The 22,662-nt window shown below is 39.1% G+C and overlaps 2 protein-coding genes across 5 annotated transcripts in view; both read right to left on the bottom strand.

The window, feature by feature from the left end:
- usp22 (ubiquitin specific peptidase 22) overlaps positions 1 to 1,073 on the bottom strand; it is a 56,968-nt gene extending 55,895 nt beyond the window's left edge. For 2 of the 4 annotated variants that reach the window (XM_079852001.1, XM_079852003.1), the window contains exons 1-2: positions 1,031 to 1,054; positions 798 to 941 (exon numbers count right to left, since the gene is read on the bottom strand). In XM_079852001.1, the coding sequence (XP_079708127.1) occupies positions 798 to 941; positions 1,031 to 1,039 (153 nt within the window). In that variant the 5' untranslated portion in view covers positions 1,040 to 1,054. Of the gene's footprint in view, positions 1 to 797; positions 942 to 1,030 lie in introns of all 4 variants that reach the window. The other 2 variants (XM_079852000.1, XM_079852002.1) reach the window with 2 other exon arrangements.
- Positions 1,074 to 3,688: 2,615 nt separating this feature from the next.
- Positions 3,689 to 22,253, bottom strand: cops3 (COP9 signalosome subunit 3). The gene is made up of 12 exons (XM_079851828.1): positions 21,935 to 22,253; positions 20,980 to 21,109; positions 20,783 to 20,895; positions 20,092 to 20,141; positions 19,922 to 20,014; positions 13,984 to 14,163; positions 11,906 to 12,046; positions 8,832 to 9,005; positions 8,626 to 8,712; positions 7,586 to 7,699; positions 7,117 to 7,197; positions 3,689 to 4,021 (listed from the first exon to the last, which is right to left on the bottom strand). The coding sequence occupies exons 1-12, from the start codon at positions 21,987 to 21,989 to the stop codon at positions 3,968 to 3,970; spliced, it is 1,272 nt and encodes a 423-aa protein (XP_079707954.1). The 5' UTR covers positions 21,990 to 22,253; the 3' UTR covers positions 3,689 to 3,967.
- Between the last annotated feature and the right edge of the window lie 409 nt (positions 22,254 to 22,662).

The following is a 22,662-nucleotide window of genomic DNA, read 5'->3' as shown; positions in this document are numbered from 1 at the left end:
TTAACAAAAGCATTTACAATCATTTAACGCCTAACGTTAGTAGCTCACGTCACAGTAGGTCTGCCTTTTAAGTTTATTGTTAATAATCAGTTCAATCAATCAAAATATGTAGATTGATTTACTATTAATGGTTTTTATTTAAATGTAATGTCCGGTTAGTTGAAGCAGACTCAACTCTTTAAAAACGTCATTTAGCTCAGTTATATTTTTGAATAATTAACGGTTCTCGGTTCAAACAAGTCGGCGAACCGATTCAGTGCGGTTGTTTAAAAGAAGCATTCGAACTGGTTCAAACGATTCACTGAAATGATCCGTTTTAAAAACGGTTACGAATTGTTGCTAAAATAATGGAATTATTAGAAATGGAGGCAGTGAACATAACTTGTTTGTCCTGAATGATGACACACAACGGACAAATTTCGTGATAACTGTGAAACTGAAACCTCTATTCGTGCATTGGGCAATCAATGATTTTAAAGGCCTGGTAAGCATCAGACAACGAAGAAATGAGGTCGTGTATTGGTCAAAATGACATCTCGTGGCAATTAAACTCGCTTAAAGCAAGTAAAAAACACTGCCAGCTGAATAGCATCTCTTGATCCCCACGTCCAGCCCCATGAAAGCAATGCATAAGGAGTCTGCGCAGGCCAGCCAATGCATCCACATAGGGATAAACGTGGATTCATATCTCTTGGTGAAAATAAATCACGAATTGGGTCTGAGGGGGCAATGCGACTTGGCATCGGGAAGGATGGGCCGATGCAATGCACCACTGGGTTCTGGTGGATTTTATTTACCTTGCGTTTCCTGGTTTCGGCAGAGCCGCTCCACACAAAGCACTGGTATATGACCCGCAGATTCTGCTTCCAGTTGTCCACTTTGAACCCGTTCACATGGGAGCACCCGGCCGGACTCATGACAGAAAACACATTCGAGTTCCTCTGTATTTCAGCGATGAAATGAAGTCACGAGGAGAATTATCCACCAATTGTTCCGTTTTGCCAGGCAATGCGGGGTCGAAGATGCGTACCTTATACATGCGTGGAGCGTTTCTCAATACCCTCGCTGCATAAATATGTCATTCCTGACGATAATAACGCGCGCAAGCTTGTGCTAAAACTGAGCACACTTTGATATTGTATTTTCCAAGTCGGCTGTTTTAATGGACGGCAATGGAATTCAACTGAGCACCGTGGGCGACGCAATCCTTGCGATACTAAGCGCTGATTGGCAGATGGCTTGTAGCCCGTGGCTTTGATTGGCTAGCGCGCGTGTCATTTCCGTTAAAGCCCCGCCGACGTTTCAGAACTTTGAAATCTGATTGGCTGGCGCGTCCGCTTGTCTTTGTTCAAAGACTTGGAGCGCTTGTGATTGGCTGCAGCTGCACCTCGCGTCGGTCCTTCTGTTCTTGTTGGTTATGTCATTCAAGTAGAAAACACACATGCCTACCTGCATTGAAGTTGTGAATTTGAAAATCAGTGTTGTCATGAGTGTGAAAGTGGAGCTCTCTGTCCCATTCGTTCATTACGGAGAACTGCTCACTGAATACATGGACTGGTTGGTTGGATACATTAATTAAACAAGGCATTTTAGCCCGTTTTAATGTTTTGTTGATTGCATATAATAGTGGCATAAGCTATTTTTGTCATATTTTAGACCCAAACCATAGATAAAATACAAATATAAGTGAAGAAATATAGGCTTAAAGAAAATGATGCCTATTTTCTGGGGGAAAAAATAAGACAAACATCAATTTTATCATCTTATTTGGTAGTGACACGGGAATATAAAATAGTGTAACATCAAGAAACACCCTTATATCATCAATGAATAGTTTATAATAATATTACTACGAAATGTAACAATTTTAATGACCTATTTTGATAGTGACACAGGAATATAACATATAATAAGACCAAGAAACACCCCAATATCATCAATAGATGGTTTATGAATAATATTGCAAGAAAAATTAAGCCTGTAAGTTGAAATGTAACTAGACAACATTCAATTTCAACTTAAAAGAAATATAATTTATTTTTGCTAGTTCATATGCTCTCAAGAAACCCAAATCATCAATATAACTGTTTATAAATAATATTAAGAGAACAATTAATTGAAATTTAACAATAAATCCTTTCTTTTTATTATCTAATTTGATAGTGCCACGTGAATATAAGATAATAAACACCTCAAATCATCAAAAATTTGTTTATGAATAATATTACAAGAAAAATGTAGCCTAAAAGTTAAAATTTAACTAGACAACCCTCAATTTAATTATCTATTTTGTTAGTGACACAAGAATATAAGATAACTATCTCTCAAGAAACAACCCAAATCATCAATAGATTGTTTATAAATAATATTGAAATAAAATTAATTGAAATTTAACAAGAAATCCTTTCATTTTATTATTTAATTTGATAGTGGCACATGAATATAAGGCAAGAAACACCCCCAAAATCATCAATAAATGTATCTAAATAATATTACAAGAAAAGGAGGTTCAATAAAATTGAAAATTCTACAAGCAACCCTCAATTTTATAATCTATTTCGGAAGTGACACTGAAATATAAGACATTCCTCTGAAGAAACACCCCAAAATCATCAATAGATTGTTTATAAATAATATTACAAGAAAAATTAATTGAAATTAAACAAGAAAGCCCTTCATTTTATTATCGAATTTGATAGTGGCACATGAATATAAGATAAGAAACACCTCAAAATCATCAATAATTTTCTTATGAATAATATTACAAGAAAAATTAAGTTGAAATTTAACTAGAAAACCCTAAATCTAATGATCTATTTTGGTAGTGACAGAAATATAAGACATTCCTCTGAAGAAACACCCCAAAATCATCAATAGATTGTTAATATCTGAAATTATCAAAAAAAAAAAAAAAAAAAAAAGAATTTAAATTTAACAAGCCCTTCATTTTATTACCTAATTTGATAGTGGCACTTGAATATAAAGCAAGAAACACCCCAAAATCATCAATAGATTGTTTATAAATAATATTTAAATAAAATTAATTGAAATTTAACAAGAAATCCTTTCATTTTATTATTTAATTTGATAGTGGCACTTGAATATAAAGCAAGAAACACCCCAAAATCATCAATAAATGATCTCTAAATAATATTACAAGCAACCCTAAATTTGATAATCTATTTTGGTAGTGACAGACACACATAAGACATTCCTCTGAAGAAGCACAGATTTCGTCTAAGTAATATTGAACACCTATTTTTGGAAAGCCTGGATTTGAAATGCCCATCTTTTTCCTAACATGACCTGAACATGTTTTCGTGGAAGTCAGGCTCAGGTAGCATTAGTTTCTGGGTATGTGATGATGTGTAATCTATTTATGGTGAAGCCCAAATCGTGAGAGACCTCTAGAGGACTGGAACAAAAGCACACCTTCGCCACGAGCCACGTCTCTGCTGAATCACGGTGAGCCGCAGTGAGCGTTCGGCTCGAGGGCGAACTGAACATTAGATCGGCTGATGGATGAAACTGTCTTTGGGTGAAAGAGCATCACATCAGAGAAGCTGTCGAAACGTCATGTAAATGTCAGCGCACTAAATGGAGCCTGAAGATGCACTTTGAGATGATAACATTGGTCAAGTTCGGCTTTTTGCACGTATATGATCTCATTGCAATAAAGACAAGCATCAACTCTTTTGAACAAAGAAGTCCAGTTTCTTTATTTCGCATGACCATGAATGATGCAAGTGGCATGTCAACCAAGCATTGATAAATAAACACTGACAAAAATGAGTTCTTGTTTAGGGTTGCACTGTGACAGAACCAAAAAAAAAAAAAAAAAAAAGGGTCATTCCACACATTTATGTTTTCCTCCAATATAGTCCATATTCAACAGAGCGTGAAGGTTTTCCAGCTTTTGGGATGAGGACGGGGACGCGGGGATAACGCAGTGATCCACCCTAAAGCTTCAAGAGTAGCTTGACGTCTTGCTGCCGACGTCATCCTCCTGCGTTCCCATACTCTGGAAACGGGAAAACACACAAATTAATCCTGGAATCACAACCTGGTTTTAGGGATGGGCGATTTTCCCCCAAAAAAATCATATCATTATCTTATAACAAATGATCACAATCCAAGATTTGAATCGTGATCTTCCCAATTTTGAGATGGAGAATATCCAGACTGATCTATTTGCACAATTTAAGGGATACTTCACCTCTGGAAAGATGAATGTGTATTTAAAATGGGTCATTTATGTAGTAGAAATGTGAAATTATTTTTGAATTTGGAGATTTCTAGACTGAGAAAAGCCAGAAAATGTATTTTTGGCTTATGTGGATGAAAGACAACAACTCCCAGAATGCACTTGCTTCGCTGCTCTAGGAGGCCACTCCCAAGCCACGCCCACCGGTTAGAGAGCACAGTTTAAACAACAAGGCTAGGCTACTAGTGAGTCTCCATGACGAGTCTGCCCGGGATTTCGAGATCGCCCAAGTCGCCATTCATCATGTTTACTGTGGCGAGCAGGACGAGGCTGAGGGCCGCGGGAGAACGGCGTGAGGCCGGTGTGTCGTGATTACCTGTGAGACGCAGCGGTCTCGTATCTCTCACGGAGGAGCGGGAATTAGCAATGTTAAAACGCACATCAACCGATCACTTGTTTAGCGTTCATGTAAACACTACATTCAGATTCACCAATCGGAATGAATTCAGTTAGATTGAAACAAAAGGTGTGTATGTAAACAGTGGCGGTTCTACATTGAATTACACCCTGGGCGAGACCCCCTTCGATTTTTTTGCAGTGTAATAACTGAACTTGTAACAGTTTTGTTGCAAAGAACAATATTATGGTGAAATTATTTCTCGTGTTTGAGCTAAAACCGAATTATTGTTAAGCATATAGCAAGAATCATAGCAAAAAGGCTAACAAATAAGAGTTATACCCACCAATTAATATTGCCCCTTCATTCATGACATGGATACCGTAATCATACAGAGAAAACATAGTTGCATACCTTTATCTTTCGCTCGTTTCTAAATTGAGCACCTGATGGCTTTGACCTTTCTTGTCCATCTCTTATTTGGCACTCGACATCGACAATCCCCTGATTTCCCCTGATCCCCTCCATACCAACTGTCACTCACGAGTCACGACCAGAAGTCAAGACTAAACCAATTCACCTTGGTGGTGGTGATCAAGTAATCGTTTTGTATTACCTATTTTTATTTGCCATTCAGACAATTCAGAAAAACAAAAATGTGCAGGAAATATAGAGGCCTGTATTTATAATATTATGAATGAAATGTGCGTTATTTGGAAGAAAGACGAGGTGTGACTGACTTAGATAACTATATGGATCCCCCCCTTGTCCGTTCCATTTGGGAGAGACCCAGAGATGAACTGTCATCCGCGCCCGCGCCTCCGTGCCCCCCCGGACCCTCCCCTTTCCCCTTCTCAAACAAAAAGCTTCTGTGCACGGCATCTTCTCAGCAAGCAGGGGCGCCTGCAGCTGCAGGGGGCCCAAATTTGCCAATTCCCCACACAGTGAAATGATAGATAATAGAAAATCGCTTTGCGGCGCATTATTTTTTTGCATTATTTATTATTTTTTTGCATTATTTATTATTTTTCCGGCGGCGCCGCCCCCCCCCAAAAATGCCGCCCCGGGCGATTGCCCGGTTCGCCCGTGCCAAAAACCGCTACTGCATGTAAACATAATGGCGACTGCAGAAAGCAAAAGCCGAATCCCGGACATTTTGGACGATCTCGACGGCCGGACATGTCCGGGACAAAGAGGATGGTAACCCCTACTACTCAGCTTTCTCCACAGAACAAGAGCTTGCTAGCTTAGCTTCCAAAGAAAGACGGCTGACAGTGTGTACATTCTGTGAGTGAGATCCCACCCCCTATGGGCGGGTTGAGAACATACGGGACAGCTCCTCCTACTGGCTGGAGTCTCTCGCCTCTGGACAAAAAATCCTCCGATGACGCAAAATGACGATTTTTGCGTCATCGGAGGATTTTTTCCAGACAAAAAATCCATAAATCTCTCATCTAAGGGGGATATGAAAATACGGTAATTCGAAAATACTACAGGTTTTCTACTAATACAAAGCTTAATGCTAAATCCTGAAGTATCCCTTTAAAACACAGTATTGCATTAAACAATCAGTTGTCCAAACAGTCATCAAACCCTGAGTTAAACGTTAACACACTGCATATCACATGAATTAAACATACATTGATTCATATTAAAACTACTACAGTTATTCAGTCAAGAGCAGTGAGTGATGTTGTCTTTGTCTTTTAACATTAATAACAGACAGCTGCAGATATTTGCATGAGGCTTTAAGACCAAACGCATGATCTAATCTAATGACACGCATCTGATTTCTCTATTCACATAAGCCGTGTGTCCACCAATGGTTTTTTGGCGTATTTTTTGAATGTTCAACTTTGGGTAAAACGCAGCGCTCATCACTGTCACTTTTTACCCAGCCATCCAATCACAGTGGAGTCGAAAGATTCAAGGAAAAGAAAACGAGAAACTGACCGCGTGAGGAACCGGACAAGAGTCACACTCGGCTTTCACTCGTTAGCGAGAGCTAAAGAGCAGCAAAGGATGCAACAGCGATGCGGACCTGGCGTTCTTGTTGACGGACTAATAAGTAAATCTCTTATTTGTAAACTTGCTTGCGTTCTATGTTCTATGTATGTTGAGACGGCTCTGCGTGAGTAAATACGACAGTAACGTTAAATACAAGTACTCCACAGCGACTCTAGGGGTCGCTGTTTGACTAAAAACGTAAACTGCATAGTGTGCCTTTAAAGGAAAGGAATGGCACGCGGCACAATGATCATTTTATCTTGATTATCACGTTTTCATAATCGTTTGGAAGCCAAAATCAAAATCGAAACTAAAATTTGATAGATCGCACAGCCCTACTCCTGTTGTTGAAATGTTTTTATCAAACGTGTCGCCATGCATGAAAGTCACATGATATAATATGGCCAGTCAGCGCAGTCAGACGTCTTCAAGATTGATCATGATATCAGATTGCCCACCCCTACCTGGTTATAAGAGCTTTAATTCAAAATGTTGCTCAAACTGGTACCTTTTGCACGAACTGAGGATTTACGGTGATTTCCTGATCCATGGACTTTAGTTTCTCATCCAATTCTATACATTTCAGCATCTGCATTAGAGTCAAAGACAGATTAACACTGAGACATCTGTGGACTCAAATACTCTACGATAACATATAAATGAGTGTTTAAATATCTGAAATAAACATTATATAATGAATAACAAATCAGCTGTGCATAAACATTATATTGCATTTATAGTTTAATTCAAGTAGTGCAGAATCTGAGATTTCTTCTTCATATACATTACATTTATCATAAAAATATAAGTATGTATTCAAATTTCTCTCAAATGTCCTTGAAAGAGATGATTAAAGAGATAATGAGGGTGTAAATATACAGTGCATGTTGTTCTCTGGTGGTATTTTAGGCTTCATGTTCTTGTTTTCTACTACATCAGCAGTGAAGTGAGAAAAGCACTGTTTTATAATTACTAACCTCTTGGTCAATTTTGTGGAGCATTGCAGGGTTGTTGTATTTCTCAGGGTTGTCATGGAAACAGACCATGCCGTCTTTCTGGTTGATACTTGCATAAATCTCTCCATCATCAATCTGAGAGATGAAAAAGGAAAGATTTGAGCACCAACAATCTGCAAATATTAAACAAACATGAAGCAGAGCAAGACAAATTGTTTAAATATGTCACCGCAAAACATCCAGTGATTCTCAACAGGAAATAATCAAGTAGAAAATATATATTTCATATTATATAGGAGTTATATATGTAAGCTTGTTTCTGACACAGAAATAAATAAATCAAAAAATATCTCACAATTCTGACTTTTTTCTCAATCGCAACTGTGAGTTTGTTTCAGGGTCATTATCGTAACTAATACTAAAACTATTAAAAACATTTCTGTTAATTGAAATAAAGCCAAACTAGAATAAAATATAAATAAAAGTTGAAAAACTAACAGAAAATTAGAGTTGAATCACTAAAATCCACTGGAAATAAATAAAAACTAAAACTAAATAAACTAAAAAATAAAGAATAAATTAAACCTTAATAGCAATATTTAAAAAAAATAACAATAAAGCGCATAATGAAATCTAAAAATTAAACTAAACATGAACACAAAAAAATATAAAAAAAGGCTAATTCAAAATATTAATAACACTATGATACAAATTACATTTACACTAGTTCATGTCTAATTTTACTCAGAGTAACTCGCAAAAAATAAAATGAAATAAAGTCAGAATTGTGAAATAAAAAGTACTAATTTACTTTTTTGTTCCGTGGCAGAAACAAGCTTCCATAGTTACACAGCGGCCGCACGTTCCCTAGTCGCTTACACATAATTACTCACTTTTATTAGGCTTTTCATTTGGATGTATATTTACACATTATCAAAAACTACTGTGGCTGATTAATAATAACATTTTTATAGAATTTCCAATTCATTTCCAATGTCGAACATCACAAAATAAACATGTGATTAGAGGAGCTGTGTGTCGTTGTGAAGCCGATTTCCTACCATATGCAGGACGTATTTCTCGGCTTCTTGAGGGCCGGAGAGCTGAACTCGACTTGCCATGTCTTGTAAGGATAATGTCAAGAATGTCTGTCAATCAAAAGAACAGAGATCACCATTTCCGTTTATCAGCACACAGTATATCACGCCTGCAAATTTACAAAACAAACGAAATACACGCAGAGCATCTGATTATTGTAACTTCAGACCTTGGTTAGCCTCTGAATGTTCTTCTTGTAGAGTGAGGACAGGCATTGTTTGACCAGGCCGGTGTTGTTGTCGCGTGCAAACGTCTCGCTGTGTTTGCTGACCTGAAGACGCAGCTCTGCCGGGTTATTGGTGGCGTACACCTGAGCCAGCTCGTGGTAAGCATTACTGAGGGGCTTTACATCACAAACACACACACACACACACACACACACAAAATATGATTAGCTTATGGAGCCTTTAAAGGGGTGGTATAATGCCCTTTTCACAAGATGTAAAGTAAGTCTCTGATGTCCCCAGAGTGTGTGTGTGAAGTTTTAGCTAAAAATACCCCACAGATATTTTTATATAGCATGTTAAAATTGTCACTTTTTGAGGGTGAGCAAAAACACAGTTTTGTGTGTGTTCCTTTAAATGCAAATGAGCTGCTGCTCCCGGCACAGGGGGCGGAGCTTCAAGAGCTTGTGTCCTTTTACCTCACACACATGCACTGAAAATTTCCAAAACTTTTAGCCTTTTATGTTCAAACCGGAGTCAGACAAAGATGGAGAGACTCAAGAAGAAGTGACAACATGTAGAAGCAACAGGACATTTCTGAATGGTTAGTTGACGAATTTATGTATGTGTAGTTATCTTCTAGTCATTGATTAGCTTATTCTGTCTTGATAATCTATAAAACGCGTTCCCGGGGGCGGGGTTTATGTAAATTCTAGGGTTGGTGATGTCACTAACCCGGGAGGAATGTGGTGTAGTCTCTACCAGCCGTTTGTTGTAGTCCTTAAAAAGTTATTTCTGTAAAAGCAAATATCTCCCTTTGCTTTGAACTTTGAGCGTTGTAACTTTGCAGATGTTGTTTATGCTCAAACAGCAACATCACACACTAACTAAAGTCAGAAAAGTCAAATCATAATCAACCACCCCTTTTAAGGTGCTCTCCTGAAGTCCTGGTCAAGAGCAGAAATGCCACATTACATGTTGAGTAGGGCTACACAATTAATCAAAATGAAACTGCACACAATTTGGCAAAGGCTGCAATTATTTTATGCCCAGTTTGTCAGAGTACGGCTGATCGGTAGTAAACGCTGCTTCATCTGAACACCAGAGGGCGTCTCACACACACACACACACACGCCACAGAAGTACAATAACACACATCATTCCAGGAAACCCCTATCGGTCATCACACTCTCTGCATCTGAATAAACAGAAGACTGAGACGCTTTGATAGAATAAGGCAGTCGTGTGTTTAATCCGTGTCAGAAGCTCATCATCTCACAGAAGAGCTCAGCTGTCCTCATGAAGTGAGTCTGGAGGAAAAGCATGTTATTAAATGTTGTCTTTTGTTGGACAAGAGGTTCATAAATGCGTCTCATGTCTGGAAAGATGTCTGACGCGTGTTTCTTTTTCAAATGCACGTTATAAGCGACTCAAACTCACAGAGCTTTCAGAGTGAGCCGCGTTTACTACTGATCACAGAGTCATACGTCACTGACATGATGCGCATAGAAAAAAAAAAAATAATCGCAGCCTTTGCAATTGCATAATCGATAGGGATGCACCGATACCGATACTAGTACTCGGGTGTCGGTCCAATACTGTGCTCATGTACACGTACTCGTAAAAATACCCTGATGCAACTGCACCTGACACCACTTTAAAGGGATAGTTCACTTTGAAATAAAATTTTGGTATGTTTTAGCTTTCCTCAAGGGCATCCAAGATGTAGGTGTCTTTTTTTCCGCAGTAGTTTCAGTTTTGATATTTTTAGTTCAAACCGTTCTTGTCTGTCAGTCATTTCATGCAGGTCTGTGGTCACTGTCTCAAAGAGCATGCACAGAGTCCAAATTAAACAATTCCCCATCGTAAGTACACATTGATGGCCTAAGACACGAGACGAGCGGTTTGTGTGAGAAAACGAACAGTATTTATATCGTTTTTACCTCTTATACACAGCCACGTCCAAGTGATCTGAGGGCGCGGGCGCATCCTATTGTGTGACGTGTGCGCAGACTGGTGCATAGATATATATACACTAGATGTAGCCTTGTCTACGGCAGTTCATTGGAACGAATGTCTTTAATGCGACATCTAGTGTATATATATCTATGCACCAGTCTATATAAATACTGTTCGTTTTCTCACACAAACCGCTCGTTTCGTGTCTTAGGCCATCAATGTGTACTTACGATGGGGAATTGTTTAATTTGGACGATGGGGAATTGTTTAATTTGGACTCTGTGCATGCTCTTTGAGACAGTGACCATAGACCTGCATTATACGACTGACAGACAAGAACGGTTTGACGTAAAAATATAAAAATTGAAACTACTGTGGAAACAAAGACACCTACATCTTGGATGCCCTTGAGGTAAGCTAAAACATACCAAAATTTTATTTCAAAGTGAACTATCCCTTTAAGGGGCCGTTCACATATCAAAAAACGCGTTTCCATAAAATGTTCCATAAAATGTTACATAAAATGTTGTTGCTATGCAACTATGAACATAGACACGCCTGGAAAAAGAGTGCGCCGCACCGCATGCCGCTTCTATTATGAGCGGGCTTACCGCGCGCCTACATTTGAAATAACAAATTTGCACGTGCAAAAAACGTGATATGTGAACGGCCCCTTATGGCAACCTGACACTAGCCTAACCTCTCGTCAGTTGAGCAGGCAGGAGGAGAAATGTCAGCCGATTGGAGATATTTTAAGATAAGCGATGATGATAAAAGTAGAGCAGACTGCAAACTATGCTCTGCTAAATTAAGAGGACAGGTGAGAAATAGCTCCTTTAACACAAGCAATTTGATAATACAAGTTGTATAGGCCTATTTACTTTGTTACAGTCATAGAGTGAAAAACCCCTGATGAAAATAAAACATGATTAGAAGAACTGTAATGGTATTATTAAATACTCATATTGGCACTTGGTATCGGCGGGTACCCAAATGTAAGCACTTGTACTTGGTCTGAAAAAAAGTGGTATCAGTGCATCCCTAATAATCGCAATAATCCAAACCGGTTTAAGCGCTAGTTCATGTTAATTGTCCCTAATGTCGAGGCAGAGAGGCTCACCTTGATGAATCGGCCCACGATCTGTGACGTGTATTTGGGAAGCTGCTGGACTTTGCCATGAAGGATGAGGGACACGAGGATGTACTTCTTGTACGCTTCTAACATGATGTGACTGACAGCCATCGCAGGAGTGGTTATTGCCTGAAGACAGACAGAAAGATTCACTTAAGGCTAGAAGAGTAGAATAGATACTTATTTACTGGGGAATTAGACATGAGGATGCAAAATATACTGGACATTTACAACATATTTATAATACCATATATTAATTGTGAATTTCACAATGATTTTAATGTGCTTTTTACTTGGTCATTAACTTTCTGTTACACCGCAACTGCAAAAACAGTGATAGAGTTTGATTCATTTCTGTGAATCAGTTCATCTCAGTGAATCAGTTCTGATTCGCTAGGCCCATCACTCAGTGAAGTTTATGGAAGTCTGCATGTGGCATGTATTACATTTCTTAGTATGTAGGTAAATAGTCTCGTCATATAAAATATAAATAGAAGTTGCTATGGCTGCTTTGACGCATGTCTGGTGTGGGATTGTGTGTGTGTGTGTGTGTGTGTGTGTGTGTGTGTGTGTGTGTGTGAGTGTGTGAGTGTGTGTGTGTGTGTGTGTGAGAGAGTGAGTGAGTGTGTGAGAGTATGTGTGTGCGTGTGTGTGAGAGTGTGTGAGAGTATGTGTGTGCGTGTGTGTGATTGTGAGTGTATGTGTGTGAGAGAGAGTGTGTGTGTGTGTGTGTGCGTGCGTGTGAGAGAGTGTGTGAGAGTGTGTGCGTGATTGTGAGTGTATGTGTGTGAGAGAGAGTATGTGTGTGCGTGTGTGTGAGAGAGTGTGTGAGAGTATGTGTGTGCGTGTGTGTACGAGAGTGTAAGTGTGTGTGCGTGAGCGAGAGTGAGTGTATGATAGTGTGTGCGTGTGTGTGAGAGAGTGTGAGTGTGTGTGATTGTGAGTGTATGTGTGTGAGAGAGAGTGTGTGTGTGTGTGTGTGTGCGTGCGTGTGTGTACGAGAGTGTAAGTGTGTGTGCGTGAGCGAGAGTGAGTGTATGATAGTGTGTGCGTGTGTGTGAGAGAGTGTGAGTGTGTGTGATTGTGAGTATGTGTGAGAGAGAGTGTGTGTGAGTGTATGTGTGAGAGAGAGTGTGTGTGTGCGTGCGTGTACGAGAGTGTGAGTGTGTGTGCGTGAGCGAGAGTGTGAGTGTGTGTGAGAGTGAGTGTATGATAGTGTGCGTGTGTGTGAGAGAGTGTGTGTGTGTGATTGTGAGTGTGTGTGAGAGAGAGTGTGTGTGTGCGTGTGTACGAGAGTGTGAGTGTGCGTGCGTGAGCAAGAGTGTGAGTGTGTGTGCGTGTGTGAGAGTGAGTGTATGATAGTGTGAGTGTGTGTGCGTGAGAGAGTGTGAGAGTGTGTGATTGTGAGTGTATGTGTGTGTGAGAGAGAGTGTGTGTGCGTGCGTGTGTGTACGAGAGTGTGAGTGTGCGTGTGTGTACGAGAGTGTGAGTGCGTGAGCGAGAGTGTGAGTGTGTGCGAGAGTTTGTGTGCGTGAGAGTGTGTGCGTGTGCGAGAGTGTGTGTGCGTGTGCGAGAGAGTGTGTGCGTGTGCGAGAGTGTGTCTGCGTGTGCGAGAGTGTGTGTGCGTGTGCGAGAGTGTGTGTGTGCGTGTGCGAGAGTGTGTGTGCGTGTGCGTGTGCGAGAGTGTGTGTGCGTGTGCGAGAGTGTGTGTGCGTGTGCGAGAGTGTGTGTGCGTGTGTGTGAGTGCCGTTCACCCTGTTACGAGTTGATGAACCACTGAAACGATTTTGGAAACATTATTTTAAGGTACAAAAGAATCTTTGGTGTTGCTTTAATGGGTAAAGCTACAGTCTTCAGCTAGTCAGCTTGAGATCCTTTCCATCTAAACTGGTTAAATCTCTTAAGCCTAGCAGACTGAATGTTTAATGAGCGATAGGATAATCTCTCTATTTTTTTTAGTCATTAGCAAGAACCATGTTCATCCACACAGTCACGCAGAGCCGAAGCACAACCTAAACGACGTTCTTCCACAAAAAGCATGCAAGACTGCACAAAAAAATGAATACCTGTTCAAAGAAATACAGTGCCCGTTCAAAGTTCTTCAGACCGGTGTAGATCATGCCTCCATAGTAGTAATAACACAGAAAGGGCTTTGCGTCGTACGCTCCGTTCTCCTTGCAAATATCCATCATGTCCAGCTCCAGGAACGGGACTGCAGGTTTGAAGCACTTGGCTAATAGGCATAACTGTAAACACAGGGCTGCATTATTATTAGTTGCACAATAAACATCTGAAAAAGAAAAAGTCTGTTTAACCCTCTGATGTTTATCACTTATATCCTAAGTAGACACGATAATCAATCAAAGTCAATCAAAACCCACAGCCAATCAGAACAGCGTGTGGGCGGAGTCAGCCAATCAGAACAGTGAGTGGGCGGAGTCAGCCAATCAGAACAACATGTGGGCAGAGTCTCGCGGCGAGTGCGCGGCACCAGAGAGTAATCCTGACGGCACTCGCAAGAAAATGGATAAGTCGCTACATAATCAAATTCACAAATATTACACCATTTAAACATTATTAACAATACATAGGCTACTGAGTTACTAAAACAATCTTTGTCAAAGAATACACTTGTTTGTTCACAGTTTGAACGTTCTTGTTTCCATTTGTTTAATTTCAAGATCTGAGGTGAATTATCCATTGTTGCTTTTACAGCCTCAAAGCTGGAGCACTAAATGATACTCAGAGTCACATTACACGCTTTTAACATTAAATTAAGCTCATAAACAGTGCTTGAGATTATCATCGTCACACTTTGTGTTTGTTGTTCCAGCGCAACGTCGCAGAAAAATAGAAACAGTTTCTAAAATAGAATTGTCGCGTGTCGCCGTTGCGGCTGGATAGGACAAACACTCTCATTAACATGGAAAACAACCTTTTATCGCGCGGCGTGGCGTGTAGTTAGGACACAGTGTTTCACACTTTTCGTCCACAAGCTTCTTTCTTTTTTCATGAAATGAATGCACTAGATTTTGTTTCAATACTATTTATTCTTTAAAATGTTGTACTTTCATGGTACTAATGTTTAGCTTTTAATTAGGCACCATTTGTTTTTATATAAAAGACTCCTCAGAGGAGCGGTTTCCTGGACAGACATTAAGCCTAGTCCAAGACTAAAATGGGCTTTAAAACCAGGGGCCGTATTCACAAAGCATTTTATCTTACCACTAGGAGTACTCCTAAATCGCACTAAAACATTTTAGCTAGGAGTTTTCTCTTAGAAGTTATTCACAACGCCTTTCAGACCTACTCTTAGTAAAGAAAAATGACAACTCCTAAACTAAGAGTGAGTCTTCGTTGCTATGGATGACGTCATTACTCATGCACGAGCTTGACTGAAGTGACCACTTTGATTGGCTGATGATTGTAACGTGGGAATGATTCCAAACCCCTCCCCTACGATGATGAGTGACAGGTGACAGGTCTGAGAATGCGTGCGCTACACAAGTAGTGCGAAGGACGGAAGATGATGAATAACTGAATAAATAGCCTAAATGAATAAAGAGCAAGGCAAAACAAATAGCCTATAGCCTAATGAAACATATGGATTGATGCAATATCTTTGCAACATTATTGAATTAATCTGTCACTATATGCCTCTGCCTACGTTTGCAAAGAGAAGAACATTTTAATTTGATTCACAATGATACGGTACAATTAGTTTACATGCAATGAGTAGCCTAGTTTTGGTTGTTGTTTGTGGCGTTATTTCATCCCTAGTTATGCCTACAATGCAGAATAGTTCCCTCGCGATGGGAAGCTCCTGTAGCGCCGCATACGCATTTCAAAACATCGCAGCGTGAAATGCCACAGAAAGCGGTTTGTGAAGGTCTTAGTGAGTTAGGAGTCCTCTCGACTTCTTTTAAGCTGTCCCAGGCTTAGGTGCTACTTTTAGGGCTAAAATGCTTCGTGAATTACTCTTAGTCAAAAAAATTAGGAGTCCTAAAGTTACGAGTGACACGCCCATTATTTTTAGGAGTTGCTCCTAAATTCGCCAGTTAGGAGCTACTTTTAGCCTTAAAATTCTTTGTGAATACGGCCCCCAGATTAACAGAAATCTGCTTTCTCTGTCATGGTTTTAAATAGTCCTAAACTTATAAGTCTAGTCCAGAGATTAATAAACTGATTTCCTGGAGGAAGACTAGAGCTATTTCAGGACTAAACTGAGGCTTAAACTAAACCTAACACAAGGGAGGTTTAACTTCAGATTAATGTTGTTTCAAAGATGACACATGGATTACTTGTTGACTATGTCAGTGAAGATATATATATACAAACACACATGTCTTCTTTCAAACACAACATTAACCTCCTGGCAGGTTTATTTAATTTTATTTGTATTTATTTAATTTTATTTTTCATGGTCATCAACAACAGGTTTTTTTAGGTTTATTTGTATATTCTTCCACAACACCGGTATTGAATTACCGCTGTAATGTCCACAAAACAGTAAGGTAATAAAGCTTATGATTCAATCCTACCTGAAGTTGTTTTATTGCTCTAGATGGGTTAATTTGCATTGAATTAATTAAAAAATAGATTTCCAGGCATTCCTTTTCTTTGATTCCACAGCTGAAGTGTGCAGTTTTTCTTTGCTAAGTAAAGTTTTTTCCTTGGATTTTCTTCTTGGTTCCATACAATTTTAAGCTTTTCATGGTTCATTCCATGTTTTATAGACAGACTTGCTCCTGCTAATTAAAGGGTTAGTTCACCCAAAAATGAAAATTCTGTCAGTAATTACTCTCCCTCATGTCGATCCAACCCCGTAAGACTTTCGTTCAGAAAGTGAGAGCTGTCTCACTCCTCCATAGGCTTCTCTGTAATTGACACTTGCCATCCCAGAAAGTTAGTAAAGACATCATTAAAGTAGTCCAAGTGACTACAGTGGCTCAACCTTAAGTTTATCAAGCGACGAGAAAAATAACTACGTCAGAACTAGGGCTGTCAAAATTGCTCAAAAATGACGTTCGAATATTCCCTCTAAAAAACACAGGAATATTCGAACTATTCGAACATGGTTGCGCATTTTGTCAATGACGCACATTACGTCAATAACAGGACACATTAATACAAAGAGACATAACTACTTGTATAGGTAGTTAATTAATTTAAGTTTAAACATATTTGACAATGTATTACCAACACAAAACCAAGTAAATAAACTAACGGCCAAGATCGCAGACCTCACTCTCGCTCACTCGCAGGCACTCTCTCTCTCTCTCTCTCTCTCTCGCCCTCGCGCTCACGCTCTCTCTGCGCATAACGGTTTAAATTAACAACAACAATAAGCACATGTTGAGTGCTGATCAAGAGTTTTGTGCAAGCAATTTAAGGTCGCGACTCTTGTCCCAAATAGCAGGCTTCATTCAGTGATTGAAACAAATTTATTAACATTAATTGAAGTTTTACAGTATAGAACCGACATTGAACGCTCCGAGCGAGCTGTGCTGTGGTCAACATAGAACTTTTCTGTTTAACGTTAAATAAAATGAGGCAAACAATTCCGAGAAATGTGACAACAAAGAACTTTTACCCTGAGGTTCATAAAAAATAAAGTGCTATTAAAAAAAGAAAAAGGCTACTTACATTCTTGGTGCTTGTATTAAAAAAAGGAAGAAACACTGACTGCAATTTATTCCATTGTCTTTTTAGTGCACTGTCAACTTTCAGCAGTGACGCTGTGCTAGACAGTGCGACTCGTGTGACCTGTCCCTCAGGCAGCGCGCGCGCCCACTCGCAAAGCAGACAGCCGCGCCTCTGCTTCCGCGGTCGTGTTTTTCCATATTCGAAATTCACATTCGAATATTAATTTTCACGTTCGAATTTCTGTTTTTTAAAACTATTCGAATATATATTCGAATTTAGAATATTCGTTGACAGCCCTAGTCAGAACATAGGCTCACTATTGGCCAGCATCACACGCATCACATGACCAGCGTCGGCCAATAGTGAGCCTCCGTTCTGACGTACAACCCAGAAGCGCTGCGTTGTTACACTACGTGAACTCACTCAGAGACATACAGAAGAAAATGAAGTGTTAAATAAAGTCATTATTTTAGTTTTTTTGCGCACAAAAAGTATTCTCGTCGCTTGATAAACTTAAGGTTGAGCCACTGTAGTCACTTGGACTATTTTAACAATGTCTTTACTAACTTTTCTGGGCCGGCAAGTTTCAATTACAGAGAAGCCTATGGAGGAGTGAGACAGCTCTCAGATTTCATCAGAAATATTTTCTTACGGGAGTCGTACGGGGTCGGAACAACATAAGGGAGAGCAATTACTGACAGAATTTTCATTTTTGGGTGAACTAACCCTTTAAGACTAGCACAGTTGGTTTTAAATGTATTTTATTTTGTTTTAGTTAAGGACTTCATAGCCCAAGTTTTAGTAATCTGTACTTAATCTGTGTTTCAGAAAGCCATGTTTAATGAATCGTTCTAGATTAAGGCCTACTCCCATCTTAATTTAAACGCTGTCTGGGAAACCTCCTGAAAGACTATCAGTCTCCTCTATCATGACTGATCTGTGGATTGTATTTGCATATTCATAGAACCGCGTATACTAAATGAGACAAGGGTGTCGAGTTACATTCAAACTATTTTAAGGCATGAAAAAACACTTAAACATGTCATTTTGGTGATCAAAGACGAGTTTTAAGGGATAATAGTATTGACTACAGGGGGAATATAAAATATTCAAATTCAAAAAAGTAAAACGTTTCTGTCTAAAATGATCAAAGATCAACTTGACTAATAAACATCTGGGCTGAAGTCGCCTGCGTTTCTTGCCAGAACATTCTTTCATTTACTGAAACTGACAGCTTTGTGGGGATTTCATTTCAATTGTTCATATTTGTCAGACAATAGCCGCTTTCCGACCAATTAGTTACAGGAACTTAGTTATAGGAACTGTCCACTTCTAAACAGTTCTAAGAACTACTCTCCCCCAAACTCTTTTATGGGCCCCAGGAAGACTAGCAACCACATTGTGGAAGCTAATGGGGATCCAAATAAATAAACAAAAAATAAACTCGGTTTTGCTGTTTGCGTTCGCACTGGCCCAGTGGCCATAGGAACTGGTAGGAGGGGTAAGGGAGTGACGCAAGAACGGTGACTTTTATTTTGACGGCGCGACGGACCTTTATTTTGGCGGCGCTGAGAACGCCAGAGCAAACAATGCTCGCATTCTCTGTGTTTATTAGTTAGCGATCTGTCTAACAGTACTGTTTAATATCTTATCAGATAGAACTGTTATAGAAAGTAGACAGTATATGAAAAAAAGGTTATTAGCCTATGCCGTGTGGTTGATGTCCAGTGTTGTTAGCTGAGCAGAAATACATAATCATGTTTCACTTGGTCCCCTCAAAGTTGCGTTGGATTTTCTCTTCAGCATAAAGGTTTAGAGACCCATCTATCACTGTTTTCCATGTTTGTATAGTTAGTTTCTGGAGTAAATATATAGGCTATAATCTGTGTGTTTACATTATAGCTGTTTTAAAAATGGCGGGTGCTGGTGTTCCGCGTGCGTTCGGTCAATCAGCGAACACTAACGTCACGGATAGTTCCTATAGTGGTGGTTTAGACCCTACTCTGAAGTAGGACCTAAATTAGTTCCTACAAATGGAGTTCCTAGAACTAAAATCGTTCCTAGTTCCTGCGGTGCGAACACGCCGACATCCGGGTACTTTAGCCAATAGTTCTAGGAACTGTGAAAAGGTTCCTCCGGTCGGAAAGCGGCTAATGTTTAGTTTGTTCTCTTAGCTATTACAATGACAGACTTTCCACTGCAATAAATAATAATAACCAAAACATCCCTGTATTATCATTTTCACAGCGTTACTGTTGCCTCTTACTTTGCTTACCACACAATTCCATCTTTAATTATCTATAACAAGTTAATAGCACTGCACTGACACAAAGTAATGTTCTCCGACTCCAGACTCACCTGACACAGGTCTGCGTGCACTGAGGTAAGCTGATTTGTGTTCATCTGCATCTTGTCTATGGCCTGTTTAAGTATACTTATTCCACGCAAGGGCTGTGGAGAACAAGACAACTTAACATCACTCGTGTAATTTAAAGATGACAACTCTAAAATGAGATAAAGACACTTGCCTGTTTTCTTTCTACAAGGGCATTTGTCAACTGATGGCACAGACCAGCAACTGAAAGGAGAAGAAAAAAAATTAAAAGAGGAATACAAATGAAACAGTAGGCTCGTCGTTTCCATTACAGATTTGCACAAAACTTTTGTGATTTTTTTTGAAATGTCGACAAAAAATTATTGGGAAATGACGCCGTTTCCATTAACCGATGTTATGCGACTAAAACTCTAATTTTTTCCTCTTGCGATGAGTAATTCCAATCATCATGGCGACGGACATTGGTAGGTTTGTCCATAATGGTCATTATTATTAATGGAAGGAGACGTATGCGTGTTATCCAATCATTAATGGCAAGGAAAGACCCTTATACTTGTGAGTGGCTCATATGAGGCGTTTCTGGGTGTTTCTCCCTCATATCTGCTTCGAGGTCTTGATTGTGGCATTTCTTTGTTTAGAATCCATTATTCCTGTAATTCTTTTGTCTTTTATGAGCTTAATAAAGAACTCTGTCTCATATTATGTCCAAACACACTACGTCAGGTGACTGTAAATGCGCAAAAACTGCTTACATTGCATTTAAATTGAAGAGTTTCCATTGGACGTATTTTCAATTCGCAATTTCATTTTGTGCAATTTGAAGGGTAATGGAAACGCGGCTAGTGTGATGAAAAACAAACAAACAAGCTGAGGTGTTTTCGTACACGTGTCTGTGGCGTATCGGATGTGCTCTCCGTTGCAGGTGCTGATGAAGAGTTGGACTTGGGAAAACAAGGTCTCGAAATCAGGGATGTTTGGCATGGAAAACTTCACAAACCTGCAAAACAGTAACTCTTTCAGACAGCCGCAAAACACTTCATAAACTCTCAGTGCTATGGGACTCAACAAGTCACGGACTTACAGAACCGCTAAAACCCCAAGCGAGTGCTCTTGGATGTCCAACGCTCCGAGAACAGTGTCCAGATGGGAGAGATTCTTGGCCAGAAGCTCCCCGCTTTTATTGATCAGTTCACATAGTTGAGTCATCTGACCTGAGAAGCACATGACAACATGATTCATGTTAGTGATATTATTCTAAAGTAAATGCATATGCGATCAAGATCAAATTTTTTGTTTGTGAAATGATGATGAACAGTTCCGCCTCCCTGAATATTTGCTTTACGTGACAGAGAAACACTAATAACAAACATCAAATCTTTTTGTATTTGATTCTTCATACATCCAACACATCAATTATATTTTTCAGTGGCAGAGATGTCATAACTTTAAAAAATATTTGTATCATAACAGATCTTTAAGTCAGCCATTTGGTAAAGTTGACATTTATTTTGAATTTTAATTATATTGTCCATCTCCAATTAACCAGTATCTCAGATATTGTAACAATCTTTTTAAAAAAAACACTCGATGAAAGCGGAGACTCAAATAAATCTGTACAAGTACAACTGAAAATATTGTTTCTGACTCCTCTTTACAGAAATAACACAAGTTGTTAATAATTTTTATCCATGATGTCAATGCAACTAATAGTAAGATCCGGAAGATAACCAATTACAGGTTTACTATTATTGTTATGAAGGTATTTTATGCCATATTTTATAAATGACTCAGCTAACATGACACGTCCAGTAATTTCATTAATTTAAAAGCTGAGCGGTTATGATGTGCAAATATTCAGCAGCTTTACGTTTTTGTATTAGTAGTCGGACGAACAGAGTAAGATAAACAAATACCATGTGTTACTGCCTGAAGTATAAACAGCTAGCATGCTTTCAAGCTAACTAGTTTTAGCATTAAGCTAGTTAGCCCACGGATTCGTTACTCTGAGTGTTCACGAGCGGTGTAAATGTCCGTACCTTGAGCGGAAAGTTGCCGCACATTATTCACGAACTGCTCCAGAGCTGAAGCCATCGTTTTTGCGCTTTTAAGAGGATGTTTTTCATTCAAATGTCAGAAGCAGCTTTCCAGTACAGAAGGGACGGGCCCTCAGCCGCCAACAGTAAACAACAAATATCGCGAGGTTTGAGTGACAGCTCAGATTCCACGAGATTTCACTCTCACTGGAAAGCAAACTCCGTAGAAGAGATCATTTTGAGGTAATTTAAGATTTCACTTCACAAACACATACCTATTATTTATTTAGAGCTAAATGTTTCATTTACAACAACAAAAATCACAGGATTTGGACTTTGAAAATGGACATGTATCTTTAAGGAATAAAAGGAACATGTCGTTATTTCTTCCGGTACAAAACAACAAAGACACTCTCTGACTGGAGAGATGATCAACTTCTTAATTTGCGAGCAGAAGAAGCCAGGATTGATAGTTGAATTAAGACTCTGCTTGAATAGTTTAGGTGAAGATCTATTTTAAAATCTCTGTTAAATAATAATTTAATGTATTATAGGTTAAAGTCCAAATCTTTATATTTTTCATTATTTTAGAGAAAAATATTAAAGAAATAGTTAAGCAAATAATTATTTGCTTAGCTTGTGAGCTTACTGAGAAAAGTTTAATTTGGCTTAGGATATGTGGCATAATTTAAAAGATATTAGAAAATGTTGTAGGATTTTCTATTTGTCTT

The sequence above is a fragment of the Squalius cephalus genome, assembly GCF_949319135.1.
Source record: "Squalius cephalus genome assembly, chromosome: 19".
NCBI lineage: Eukaryota > Metazoa > Chordata > Actinopteri > Cypriniformes > Leuciscidae > Squalius > Squalius cephalus.
Note: the sequence above shows the minus strand (reverse complement) of the source record. Positions and strands in the feature narration are given on the sequence as shown.